This window comes from Salmo salar, chromosome ssa15 (assembly GCF_905237065.1).
Source record: "Salmo salar chromosome ssa15, Ssal_v3.1, whole genome shotgun sequence".
Classification (NCBI taxonomy): Eukaryota; Metazoa; Chordata; class Actinopteri; order Salmoniformes; family Salmonidae; genus Salmo; species Salmo salar.
In genome coordinates this window covers 12,985,513-12,999,999 of record NC_059456.1, presented here as the reverse complement: position 1 = coordinate 12,999,999, position 14,487 = coordinate 12,985,513, and the positions used below count along the sequence as shown (strand labels likewise).

The 14,487-nt window shown below is 46.1% G+C and overlaps 1 protein-coding gene across 1 annotated transcript in view; it reads left to right on the top strand.

The window, feature by feature from the left end:
* LOC106570985 (transcription factor AP-2-delta) overlaps positions 1-1,851 on the top strand; it is a 17,882-nt gene extending 16,031 nt beyond the window's left edge. Inside the window, exon 8 of the mRNA XM_045695239.1 lies at positions 1,359-1,851. Within this exon, the coding sequence (XP_045551195.1) occupies positions 1,359-1,569 (211 nt within the window). The 3' untranslated portion in view covers positions 1,570-1,851. The remainder of the gene's footprint in view (positions 1-1,358) is intronic.
* The last annotated feature ends 12,636 nt before the right edge of the window (positions 1,852-14,487 follow it).

The following is a 14,487-nucleotide window of genomic DNA, read 5'->3' as shown; positions in this document are numbered from 1 at the left end:
TCTCTCTGCTACCCCCAAGTCATAGACTGTTCTCTCTGCTACCCAAGTCATAGCCTGTTCTCTCTGCTACCCCCACGTCATAGCCTGTTCTCTCTGCTACCCAAGTCATAGCCTGTTCTCTCTGCTACCCCCAAGTCATAGCCTGTTCTCTCTGCTACTGCACGGCAAGCAGAACTTATGCACCAATTCTGGAACCAACAGGATCCTGAACAGCTTCTACCAGCCAAGCCATAAGACTGCTAAATAGGAAAATAGTTAACTAAATAGTTAGTAAAATAGTTAACTAAATTGTAAGTAAAATAGTTAGCTACCCTTACCATCTGCATTGACTCTTTTTGCACTAACTTTTAAACTCATCATATACACTGCTGCTACTGTTTATTCTCTATCACTTTATTACTAGTTAAATGTACATATCTACCTCAATTAACTTGTACCCCTGCACATGGACTCGGTACTGGTACCCCGTGTATATATCCAACTTATTACCTAATACCCCTGTACATGGTCTCAGTACTGGTACCATGTGTATATATCCAACTTATTACCTAATACCCCTGTACATGGTCTCAGTACTGGTACCATGTGTATATATCCAACTTATTACCTAATACCCCTGTACATGGTCTCAGTACTGGTACCATGTGTATATAGCCAAGTTATCGTTACTCATCGTGGATTTATTATTACTTTATTACCTGCTGTTTACCAAGCATGTGACAAATAATATTTGTATTTATTATGGATTCCCATTAGCTGCTACCAAGGCAACAGCTAGTCTTCCTGGGGTCCGGCAAAATTAAGGCAGTTATTCAATTTCAAAAACATTAAAATACGTTCATAACATATTTCACAACATATTAAGTGTGTTCCCTCAGGCCCCTACTCTACTACCACATATCTACAACACACTGTGTTCCCTCAGGCCCCTACTCTACTACCACATATCTACAATGCAAAATCCATGTGTACGTGTGTGTATAGTGCCTATGTTATCATGTGTCTGTATGCATGTGTCTGAGCCTATGTTTGTGTCTCTTCACTGTCCCCGCTGTTCCATAAGGTGTATTTTTTTAACCTGTTTTCTATATCTAATTGTACTGCTTGCATCAGTTACTTGATGTGGAATAGAGTTCCATGTAGTCATGGCTCTATGTAGTACTGTGCGCCTCCCAGAGTCTGTTCTGGACTTGGGGACTGTGAAGAGACCTCTGGTGGCATGTGCTGTGGGGTATGCATGGGTGTCTGAGCTGTGTGCCAGTTGTTTAAACAGAGAGCTCAGTGCTTTCAACCAGCTTCACTACTAATGTCTGTGTTTAGGGTTATATAATGTGTATTTATATGTGTGTATTCTCCAGTCTCATCACCCATGGTTTTGGGACTCCGGCGGTGTGTGCAGCTCTTAGCACCTTCCAGACCGTTCTCAGTGAGATGCTCAACTTCCTGGACAAACAATCTGCCGCTGGGAACCATGGGAAAACCTCAGGTCAGGAGACGGAAAAGACCGGAACTGCCCGAAAAAACAGCGAACCGCTCAATAAAGAGGAGAAAGCTGAAAAGACAGAGTAACCCCTTCCCTGTGCCTTGGGAGGAGGAGCTATGGAGACAGATATGTTTATTAATTCTGAACAACAGGAAGTAAAGACATGGACTTCTGGTCACCGCCATCTGGGAGCCAACGGGAGAGGAGCACACTGTTCCCCCTTCAGCCTCCACCTGAACAGTGCAATTAATGCCATCAGAGTGTTTACCATTTTAGAACTGAGAGACTGGGGTCTGGAGTTACTATGTTGGTGAGAGTGTTAGACTGGGGTTACTATGTTGGTGAGAGTGTGAGACTGGGGTTACTATGTTGGTGAGAGTGTTAGACTGGGGTCTGGGGTTACTATGTTGGTGAGAGTGTGAGACTGGGGTCTGGGGTTACTATGTTGGTGAGAGTGTTAGACTGGGGTTATTATGTTGGTGAGAGTGTGAGACTGGGGTTACTATGTTGGTGAGAGTGTTAGACTGGGGTTACTGTGTTGGTGAGAGTGTTAGACTGGGGTTATTATGTTGGTGAGAGTATGAGACTGGGGTTACTATGTTGGTGAGAGTGTTAGACTGGGGTTATTATGTTGGTGAGAGTGTGAGACTGGGGTTATTATGTTGGTGAGAGTGTTAGACTGGGGTTACTATGTTGGTGAGAGTGTTAGACTGGGGTTACTATGTTGGTGAGAGTGTTAGACTGGGGTTACTATGTTGGTGAGAGTGTGAGACTGGAGTTACTATGTTGGTGAGAGTGTTAGACTGGGGTTACTGTGTTGGTGAGAGTGTTAGACTGTGGTTATTATGTTGGTGAGAGTGTGAGACTGGGGTTACTATGTTGGTGAGAGTGTTAAACTGGGGTTACTATGTTGGTGAGAGTGTTAGACTGGGGTTATTATGTTGGTGAGAGTGATAGACTGGGGTTACTATGTTGGTGAGAGTGTTAGACTGGGGTCTGGGGTTACTATGTTGGTGAGAGTGTTAGACTGGGGTCTGGGGTTACTATGTTGGTGAGAGTGTGAGACTGGGGTTATTATGTTGGTGAGAGTGTTAGACTGGGGTCTGGGGTTACTATGTTGGTGAGAGTGGTAGACTGGGGTCTGGGGTTACTATGTTGGTGAGAGTGTTAGATTTGAGTTACTATGTTGGTGAGAGTGTGAGACTGGAGTTACTATGTTGGTGAGAGTGTTAGACTGGGGTTACTATGTTGGTGAGAGTGTGAGACTGGGGTCTGGGGTAAATATGTTGGTGAGAGTGTGAGACTGTGGTCTGGGGTTACTATGTTGGTGAGAGTGTTAGACTGGGGTTATTATGTTGGTGAGAGTGTGAGACTGGGTTTACTATGTTGGTGAGTGTGTGAGACTGGGGTTATTATGTTGGTGAGAGTGTTAGACTGGGGTTATTATGTTGGTGAGAGTTAGACTGGGGTCTGGGGTTACTATGTTGGTGAGAGTGTTAGACTGGGGCCTGGGGTTACTATGTTGGTGAGAGTGTGAGACTGGGGTCTGGGATTACTATGTTGGTGAGAATGTTAGACTGGGGTTATTATGTTGGTGAGAGTGTGAGACTGGGGTTACTATTTTGGTGAGAGTGTTAGACTGGGGTTACTATGTTGGTGAGAGTGTGAGACTGGGTTTACTATGTTGGTGAGAGTGTGAGACTGTGGTTATTATGTTGGTGAGAGTGTTAGACTGAGGTTATTATGTTGGTGAGAGTGTGAGACTGGGGTTATTATGTTGGTGAGAGTGTTAGACTGGGGTACTATGTTGGTGAGAGTGTTAGACTGGGGTTACTATGTTGGTGAGAGTGTGAGACTTGGGTTATTATGTTGGTGAGAGTTTGAGACGGGTTATTATGTTGGTGAGAGTGTTAGACTGGGGTTCCTATGTTGGTGAGAGTGTTAGACTGGGGTTACTGTGTTGGTGAGAGTGTTAGACTGGGGTTACTATGTTGGTGAGAGTGTTAGACTGGGGTTACTATACTGCTCAAAAAAATAAAGGGAACACCTAAACAACATATCCTAGATCTGAATGAAAGAAATAATCTTATTAAATACTTTTTTCTTTACATAGTTGAATGTGCTGACAACAAAATCACACAAAAATAATCAATGGAAATCCAATTTATCAACCCATGGAGGTCTGGATTTGGAGTCACACTCAAAATTAAAGTGGAAAACCACACTACAGGCTGATCCAACTTTGATGTAATGTCCTTAAAACAAGTCAAAATGAGGCTCAGTAGTGTGTGTGGCCTCCACGTGCCTGTATGACCACCATACAACGCCTGGGCATGCTCCTGATGAGGTGGCGGATGGTCCCCTGAGGGATCTCCTCCCAGACCTGGACTAAAGCATCCTCCAACTCCTGGACAGTCTGTGGTGCAACGTGGCGTTGGTGGATGGAGCGAGACATGATGTCCCAGATGTGCTCAATTGGATTCAGGTCTGGGGAACGGGCGGGCCAGTCCATAGCATCAATGCCTTCCTCTTGCAGGAACTGCTGACACACTCCAGCCACATGAGGTCTAGCATTGTCTTGCATTAGGAGGAACCCAGGGCCAACCGCACCAGCATATGGTCTCACAAGGGGTCTGAGGATCTCATCTCGGTACCTAATGGCAGTCAGGCTACCTCTGGCGAGCACATGGAGGGCTGTGCGTCCCCCCAAAGAAATGCCACCCCACACCATGACTGACCCACCGACAAACCGGTCATGCTGGAGGATGTTGCAGGCAGCAGAACGTTCTCCACGGCGTCTCCAGACTCTGTCACGTCTGTCACGTGCTCAGTGTGAACCTACTTTCATCTGTGAAGAGCACAGGGTGCCAGTGGCGAATTTGCCAATCTTGGTGTTCTCTGGCAAATGCCAAACTTCCTGCACGGTGTTGGGCTGTAAGCACAACCCCCACCTGTGGACGTCGGGCCCTCATACCACTCACATGGAGTCTGTTTCTGACCGTTTGAGCAGACACATGCACATTTGTGGCCTGCTGGAGGTCATTTTGCAGGGCTCTGGCAGTGCTTCTCCTGCTCCTCCTTGCACAAAGGCGGAGGTAGCGGTCCTGCTGCTGGGTTGTTGCCCTCCTACGGCCTCCTCCACATCTCCTGATGTACTGGCCTGTCTCCTGGTAGCGCCTCCATGCTCTGGACACTACGCTGACAGACACAGCAAACCTTCTTGCCACAGCTGTGCCATCCTGGATGAGCTGCACTACCTGAGCCACTTGTGTGGGTTGTAGACTCCGTCTCATGCTACCACTAGAGTGAAAGCACCGCCAGCATTCAAAAGTGACCAAAACATCAGCCAGGAAGCATAGGAACTGAGAAGTGGTCTCTGGTCCCCACCTGCAGAACCGCTCCTTTATTGGGGGTGTCTTGCTAATTGCCTATAATTTCCACCTGTTGTCTATTCCATTTGCACAACAGCATGTGAAATTTATTGTCAATCAGTGTTGCTTCCTAAGTGGACAGTTTGATTTCACAGAAGTGTGATTGACTTGGAGTTACATTGTGTTGTTTAAGTGTTCCCTTTATTTTTTTGAGCAGTGTATGTTGGTGAGAGTGTTAGACTGGGGTTACTATGTTGGTGAGAGTGTTAGACTGGGGTTACTATTTTGGTGAGAGTGTTAGACTGCGGTCTGGGGTTACTATGTTGGTGAGAGTGTTAGACTGGAGTTATTATGTTGGTGAGAGTGTTAGACTGGGGTTATTATGTTGGTGAGAGTGTTAGACTGGAGTTACTATGTTGGTGAGAGTGAGACTGGGGTTATTATGTTGGTGAGAGTGTTAGACTGGGGTTACTATGTTGGTGAGAGTGTGAGACTTGGGTCTGGAGTTCCTATGTTGGTGAGAGTGTTAGACTGGGGTCTGGAGTTACTATGTTCGTGAGAGTGTGAGACTGGGGTCTGGAGTTACTATGTTGGTGAGAGTGTTAGACTGGGGTCTGGGGTTACTGTGTTGGTGAGAGTGTTAGACTGGGGTCTGGGGTTACTATGTTCGTGAGAGTGTTAGACTGGGGTTACTATGTTGGTGAGAGTGTTAGACTGGGGTCTGGGGTTATTATGTTGGTGAGAGTGTTAGACTGGGGTCTGGAGTTACTATGTTGGTGAGAGTGTTAGACTGGGGTTATTATGTCGGTGAGAGTGTTAGACTGGGGTCTGGTGTTAATATGTTTGTGAGAGTGTTAGACAGGGGTTACTATGTTGGTGAGATTGTTAGAGTGGGGTTACTATGTTGGTGAGAGTGAGAGACTGGGGTCTGGGGTTACTATGTTGGTGAGAGTGTTAGACTGGGGTTACTATGTTGGTGAGAGTGTTAGACTGGGGTTACTATGTTGGTGAGAGTGTCAGACTGGAGTTACTATGTTGGTGAGAGTATTAGACTGGGGTCTGGGGTTACTATGTTGGTGAGAGTGTGAGACTTGGTCTGGGGTTACTGTGTTGGTGAGAGTGTTAGACTGGGGTTACTATGTTGGTGAGAGTGTTAGACTGGGGTTACTATGTTGGTGAGAGTGTTAGACTGGGGTTACTATGTTGGTGAGAGAGTTACACTGGGGTTACTATGTTGGTGAGAGTGTTAGACTGGGGTTAATATGTTGGTGAGAGTGTTAGACTGGGGTTATTAAGTTGGTGAGAGTGTTAGACTGGGGTTACTATTTTGGTGAGAGTGTTAGACTGGGGTCTGTGGTTACTATGTTGGTGAGAGTGTGAGACAGGGGTCTGGGGTTACTGTGTTGGTGAGAGTGTTAGACTGGGGTCTGGGCTTACTGTGTTGGTGAGAGTGTTAGACTGGGGTTACTATGTTGGTGAGAGTGTTAGACTGGGGTCTGGGGTTACTATGTTGGTGAGAGTGTTAGACTGGGGTTATTATGTTGGTGAAAGTGTGAGACTGGGGTTACTATGTTGGTGAGAGTGTGAGACTTGGGTCTGGGGTTACTATGTAGGTGAGAGTGTTAGACTGGGGTTACTATGTTGGTGAGAGTGTTAGACTGGGGTTACTATGTTGGTGAGAGTGTGAGAGTGGGGTTACTATGTTGGTGAGGGTTTTAGACTGGGGTCTGGTGGTACTATGTTGGTGAGAGTGTTAGACTGGGGTTACTATGTTGGTGAGAGTGTTAGACTGGGGTCTTGGGTTACTATGTTGGTGAGAGTGTTAGACTGGGGTTATTATGTTGGTGAGAGTGTTAGACTGGGGTTATTATGTTGGTGAGAGTGTTAGACTGGGGTTACTATTTTGGTGAGAGTGTTAGACTGGGGTCTGGGGCTACTATGTTGGTGAGAGTGTGAGACATGGGTCTGGGGTTACTGTGTTGGTGAGAGTGTTAGACTGGGGTCTGGGCTTACTGTGTTGGTGAGAGTGTTAGACTGGGGTTACTATGTTGGTGAGAGTGTTAGACTGGGGTCTGGGGTTACTATGTTGGTGAGAGTGTTAGACTGGGGTTATTATGTTGGTGAGAGTGTGAGACTGGGGTTACTATGTTGGTGACAGTGTTAGACTGGGGTTACTATGTTGGTGAGAGTGTGAGACTTGGGTCTGGGGTTACTATGTAGGTGAGAGTGTTAGACTGGGGTTACTATGTTGGTGAGAGTGTTAGACTGGGGTTACTATGTTGGTGAGAGTTTTAGACTGGGGTTACTATGTTGGTGAGAGTGTGAGACTGGGGTCTGGGGTTACTATGTTGGTGAGAGTGTTAGACTGGGGTTACTATGTTGGTGAGAGTGTTAGACTGGGGTTACTATGTTGGTGAGAGTGTGAGACTGGGGTTACTATGTTGGTGAGAGTGTGAGAGTGGGGTTACTATGTATGTGAGAGTGTTAGACTGGGGTTACTATGTTGGTGAGAGTGTGAGACTTGGGTCTGGTGTTACTATGTAGGTGAGAGTGTTAGACTGGGGTTACTATGTTGGTGAGAGTCTTAGACTGGGGTTACTATGTTGGTGAGAGTGTTAGACTGGGGTTACTATGTTGCTGAGAGTGTTAGACTGGGGTTACTATGTTGGTGAGAGTGTGAGACTGGGATTACTTGTTTGGGGAGAGTAGGGTTACTATGTTGGTGAGAGTGTTAGACTGGGGTTACTATGTTGGTGAGAGTGTTAGACTGGGGTCTGGTGTTACTATGTTGGTGAGATTGTTAGACTGGGGTTACTATTTTGGTGAGAGTGTTAGACTGGGGTCTGGGGTTACTATGATGGTGAGAGTGTGAGAAAGGGGTCTGAGGTTACTGTGTTGGTGAGAGTGTTAGACTGGGGTTACTATGTTGGTGAGAGTGTTAGACTGGGGTTACTATGTTGGTCGAGAGTGTTAGACTGGGGTTATTATGTTGGTGAGAGTGTGAGACTGGGGTTACTATGTTGGTGAGAGTTTTAGACTGGGGTTACTATGTTGGTGAGAGTGTGAGACTGGGGTCTGGGGTTACTATGTAGGTGAGAGTGTTAGACTGGGGTTACTATGTTGGTGAGAGTGTTAGACTGGGGTTACTATGTTGGTGAGAGTGTGAGACTGGGGTTACTATGTTGGTGAGAGTGTGAGAGTGGGGTTACTACGTATGTGAGAGTGTTAGACTGGGGTTACTATGTTGGTGAGAGTGTGAGACTGGGGTCTGGGGTTACTATGTAGGTGAGAGTGTTAGACTGGGGTTACTATGTTGGTGAGAGTGTTAGACTGGGGTTACTATGTTGGTGAGAGTGTTAGACTGGGTTTACTATGTTGGTGAGAGTGTTAGACTGGGGTTACTATGTTGGTGAGAGTGTTAGACTGGGGTTACTATGTTGGTGAGAGTGTTAGACTGGGGTTACTATGTTGGTGAGAGTGTTAGACTGGGGTTACTATGTTGGTGAGAGTGTTAGACTGGGGTCTGGGGTTACTATGTATGTGAGAGTGTTAGACTGGGGTTACTATGTTGGTGAGAGTGTTAGACTGGGGTTACTATGTTGGTGAGAGTGTTAGACTGGAGTTACTATGTTGGTGAGATTGTTAGACTGGGGTTACTATGTTGGTGAGAGTGTTAGACTGGGGTTACTATGTTGGTGAGAGTGTTAGACTGGGGTCTGGTGTTACTATGTTGGTGAGAGTGTAAACTGGGGTTACTATGTTGGTGAGAGTGTTAGACTGGGGTCTTGGGTTACTATGTTGGTGAGAGTGTTAGACTGGGGTCAGGGGTTACTATGTTGGTGAGAGTGTTAGACTGGCTTTATTATGTTGGTGAGAGTGTGAGACTGGGGTTACTATGTTGGTGAGAGTTTTAGACTGGGGTTACTATGTTGGTGAGAGTGTGAGACTGGGGTCTGGGGTTACTATGTAGGTGAGGGTGTTAGACTGGGGTTACTATGTTGGTGAGAGTGTTAGACTGGGGTTACTATGTTGGTGAGAGTGTTAGACTGGGGTTACTATGTTGGTGAGAGTGTGAGAGTGGGGTTACTATGTATGTGAGAGTGTTAGACTGGGGTTACTATGTTGGTGAGAGTGTGAGACTGGGGTCTGGGGTTACTATGTAGGTGAGAGTGTTAGACTGGGGTTACTATGTTGGTGAGAGTGTTAGACTGGGGTTACTATGTTGGTGAGAGTGTTAGACTGGGGTTACTATGTTGGTGAGAGTGTTAGACTGGGGTTATTATGTTGGTGAGAGTGTTAGACTGGGGTTATTATGTTGGTGAGAGTGTTAGACTGGTTTTACTATGTTGGTGAGAGTGTTAGACTGGGGTCTGGGGTTACTATGTTGGTGAGAGTGTTAGACTGGGGTTACTATGTTGGTGAGAGTGTTAGACTGGGGTTACTATGTTGGTGAGAGTGTTAGACTGGTGTTACTATGTTGGTGAGTGTGTTAGACTGGGGTTACTATGTTGGTGAGAGTGTTAGACTGGGGTTACTATGTTGGTGAGAGTGTTAGACTGGGGTCTGGTGTTACTATGTTGGTGAGAGTGTAAACTGGGGTTAGTATGTTGGTGAGAGTGTTAGACTTGGGTCTTGGGTTACTATGTTGGTGAGAGTGTTATACTGGGGTTATTATGTTGTTGAGAGTGTTAGACAGGGGTTACTATGTTGGTGAGAGTGTTAGACTGGGGTTACTATGTTGGTGAGAGTGTTAGACTGGAGTTACTATGTTGGTGAGAGTGTTAGACTGTGGTTACTATGTTGGTGAGAGTGTGAGACAGGGGTCTGGGGTTACTGTGTTGGTGAGAGTGTTAGACTGGGGTTACTATGTTGGTGAGAGTGTTAGACTGGAGTTACTATGTTGATGAGAGTGTTAGACTGGGGTTACTATGTTGGTGAGAGTGTTAGACTGGGGTTACTATGTTGGTGAGAGTGTTAGACTGGGGTCTGGTGTTACTATGTTGGTGAGAGTGTTAGACTGGGGTTATTATGTTGGTGAGAGTATGAGACTGGGGTTACTATGTTGGTGAGAGTGTTAGACTGGGGTCTTGGGTTACTATGTTGGTGAGAGTGTTAGACTGGGGTCTGGGGTTACTATGTTGGTGAGGGTGTGAGACAGGGGTCTGGGGTTACTGTGTTGGTGAGAGTGTTAGACTGGGGTTACTATGTTGGTGAGAGTGTTAGACTGGGGTCTGGGGTTACTATGTTGGTGAGAGTGTTAGACTGGGGTTATTATGTTGGTGAGAGTATGAGACTGGGGTTACTATGTTGGTGAGAGTGTTAGACTGGGGTTACTATGTTGGTGAGAGTTTTAGACTGGGGTTACTATGTTGGTGAGAGTGTGAGACTGGGTTCTGTGGTTACTATGTAGGTGAGGGTGTTAGACTGGGGTTACTATGTTGGTGAGAGTGTTAGACTGGGGTTACTATGTTGGTGAGAGTGTTAGACTGGTGTTACTATGTTGGTGAGAGTGTTAGACTGGGGTTACTATGTTGGTGAGAGTGTTAGACTGGGGTTACTATGTTGGTGAGAGTGTTAGACTGGGGTCTGGTGTTACTATGTTGGTGAGAGTGTAAACTGGGGTTACTATGTTGGTGAGAGTGTTAGACTTGGGTCTTGGGTTACTATGTTGGTGAGAGTGTTAGACTGGGGTTATTATGTTGTTGAGAGTGTTAGACAGGGGTTACTATGTTGGTGAGAGTGTTAGACTGGGGTTACTATGTTGGTGAGAGTATTAGACTGGAGTTACTATGTTGGTGAGAGTTTTAGACTGGGGTTACTATGTTGGTGAGAGTGTTAGACTGGGGTTACTATGTTGGTGAGAGTGTTAGACTGGGGTTACTATGTTGGTGAGAGTGTTAGACTGGGGTTACTATGTTGGTGAGAGTGTTAGACTGGGGTCACTATGTTGGTGCCAGTGTTAGACTGGGGTTACTATGTTGGTGAGAGTGTTAGACTGGGGTTACTATGTTGGTGAGAGTGTTAGACTGGGGTTACTATGTTGGTGAGAGTGTTAAACTGGGGTTATTATGTTGGTGAGAGTGTTAGACTGGGGTTATTATGTTGGTGAGAGTGTTAGACTGGGGTTACTATGTTGGTGAGAGTGTTAGACTGGGGTCTGGGGTTACTATGTTGGTGAGAGTGTTAGACTGGAGTTACTATGTTGGTGAGAGTGTTAGACTGGGGTTACTATGTTGGTGAGAGTGTTAGACTGGGGTTACTATGTTGGTGAGAGTGTTAGACTGGGGTATGGTGTTACTATGTTGGTGAGAGTGTAAACTGGGGTTACTATGTTGGTGATGGTGTTAGACTGGGGTCTTGGGTTACTATGATGCTGAGAGTGTTAGACTGGGGTCTGGGGTTACTATGTTGGTGAGAGTGTGAGACAGGGGTCTGGGGTTACTGTGTTGGTGAGAGTGTTAGACTGGTGTTACTATGTTCCTGAGAGTGTTAGACTGGGGTCTGGGGTTACTATGTTTGTGAGAGTGTTAGACTGGGGTTATTATGTTGGTGAGAGTATGAGACTGGGGTTACTATGTTGGTGAGAGTTTTAGACTGGGGTTACTATGTTGGTGAGAGTGTGAGACTGGGTTCTGGGGTTACTATGTAGGTGAGGGTGTTAGACTGGGGTTACTATGTTGGTGAGAGTGTTAGACTGGGGATACTATGTTGGTGAGAGTGTTAGACTGGGGTTACTATGTTGGTGAGAGTGTGAGAGTGGGGTTACTATGTATGTGAGAGTGTTATACTGGGGTTACTATGTTGGTGAGAGTGTGAGACTGGGGTCTGGGGTTACTATGTAGGTGAGAGTGTTAGACTGGGGTTACTATGTTGGTGAGAGTGTTAGACTGGGGTTACTATGTTGGTGAGAGTGTTAGACGGGGGTTACTATGTTGGTGAGAGTGTTAGACTGGGGTTACTATGTTGGTGAGAGTGTTAGACTGGGGTTATTATGTTGGTGAGAGTGTTAGACTGGGGTTATTATGTTGGTGAGAGTGTTAGACTGGGGTTACTATGTTGGTGAGAGTGTTAGACTGGGGTTTGGGGTTACTATGTTGGTGAGAGTGTTAGACTGGGGTCTGGGGTTACTATGTTGGTGAGAGTGTTAGACTTGGGTTACTATGTTGGTGAGAGTGTTAGACTGGGGTTACTATGTTGGTGAGAGTTTTAGACTGGAGTTACTATGTTGGTGAGAGTGTTAGACTGGGGTTACTATGTTGGTGAGAGTGTTAGACTGGGGTTACTATGTTGGTGAGAGTGTTAGACTGGGGTCTGGTGTTACTATGTTGGTGAGAGTGTAAACTGGGGTTACTATGTTGGTGAGAGTGTTAGACTGGGGTTACTATGTTGGTGAGAGTGTTAGACTGGGGTCTGGTGTTACTATGTTGGTGAGAGTGTAAACTGGGGTTACTATGTTGGTGAGAGTGTAAACTGGGGTTACTATGTTGGTGAGAGTGTTAGACTGGGGTATGGGCTTACTGTGTTGGTGAGAGTGTTAGACTGGGGTTACTATGTTGGTGAGAGTGTTAGACTGGGGTCTGGGGTTACTATGTTGGTGAGAGTGTTAGACTGGGGTTATTATGTTGGTGAGAGTGTGAGACCGGGGTACTATGTTGGTGAGAGTGTTAGACTGGGGTTGCAATGTTGGTGAGAGTGTGAGTCTGGGGTCTGGGGTTACTATGTAGGTGAGAGTGTTAGACTGGGGTTACTATGTTGGTGAGAGTGTGAGACTGGGCTTACTATGTTGGTGAGAGTGTGACAGTGGGGTTACTATGTTGGTGAGAGTATTAGACTGGGGTTACTATGTTGGTGAGAGTGTGAGACTGGGGTCTGGATTTACTATGTAGGTGAGAGTGTTAGACTGGGGTTACTATGTTGGTGAGAGTGTTAGACTGGGGTTACTATGTTGGTGAGAGTGTGAGACTGGGATTACTATGTTGGTGAGAGTGTTAGACTGGGGTCTGGGGTTACTATGTTGGTGAGAGTGTGAGACTGGGGTTACTATGTTGGTGAGAGTGTTAAACTGGGGTTACTATGTTGGTGAGAGTGTTAGACTGGGGTCTGGGGTTACTATGTTGGTGAGAGTGTTAGACTGGGGTTTTTATGTTGGTGAGAGTGTTAGACTGGGGTTATTATGTTGGTGAGAGTGTTAGACTGGGGTTACTATGTTGGTGAGAGTGTTAGACTGGGGTCTTGGGTTACTATGTTGGTGAGAGTGTTAGACTGGGGTCTGGGGTTACTATGTTGGTGAGAGTGTGAGACAGGGGTCTGGGGTTACTGTGTTGGTGAGAGTGTTAGACTGGGGTTACTATGTTGGTGAGAGTGTTAGACTGGGGTTATTATGTTGGTGAGAGTATGAGACTGGGGTTACTATGTTGGTGAGAGTGTGAGACTGGGGTCTGGGGTTACTATGTAGGTGAGGGTGTTAGACTGGGGTTACTATGTTGGTGAGAATGTTAGACTGGGGTTACTATGTTGGTGAGAGTGTGAGACTGGGGTTACTATGTTGGTGAGAGTGTGAGAGTGGGGTTACTATGTATGTGAGAGTGTTAAACTGGGGTTACTATGTTGGTGAGAGTGTGAGACTGGGGTCTGGGGTTACTATGTAGGTGAGAGTGTTAGACTTGGGTTACTATGTTGGTGAGAGTGTTAGACTGGGGTTACTATGTTGGTGAGAGTGTTAGACTGAGGTTACTATGTTGGTGAGAGTGTTAGACTGGGGTTACTATGTTGGTGAGAGTGTTAGACTGGGGTTATTATGTTGGTGAGAGTGTTAGACTGGGGTTATTATGTTGGTGAGAGTGTTAGACTGGGGTTACTATGTTGGTGAGAGTGTTAGACTGGGGTCTGGGGTTACTATGTTGGTGAGAGTGTTAGACTGGGGTTTTTATATTGGTGAGAGTATTAGACTGGTGTTACTATGTTGGTGAGAGTGTGAGACTGGGGTCTGGATTTACTATGTAGGTGAGAGTGTTAGACTGGGGTTACTATGTTGGTGAGAGTGTTAGACTGGGGTTACTATGTTGGTGAGAGTGTGAGACTGGGATTACTATGTTGGTGAGAGTGTTAGACTGGGGTCTGGGGTTACTATGTTGGTGAGAGTGTGAGACTGGGGTTACTATGTTGGTGAGAGTGTTAAACTGGGGTTACTATGTTGGTGAGAGTGTTAGACTGGGGTCTGGGGTTACTATGTTGGTGAGAGTGTTAGACTGGGGTTTTTATGTTGGTGAGAGTGTTAGACTGGGGTTATTATGTTGGTGAGAGTGTTAGACTGGGGTTACTATGTTGGTGAGAGTGTTAGACTGGGGTCTTGGGTTACTATGTTGGTGAGAGTGTTAGACTGGGGTCTGGGGTTACTATGTTGGTGAGAGTGTGAGACAGGGGTCTGGGGTTATTGTGTTGGTGAGAGTGTTAGACTGGGGTTACTATGTTGGTGAGAGTGTTAGACATGGGTCTGGGGTTACTATGTTGGTGAGAGTGTTAGACTGGGGTTATTATGTTGGTGAGAGTATGAGACTGGGGTTACTATGTTGGTGAGAGTGTGAGACTGGGGTTACTATGTATGTGAGGGTGTTAGACTGGGGTTACTATGTT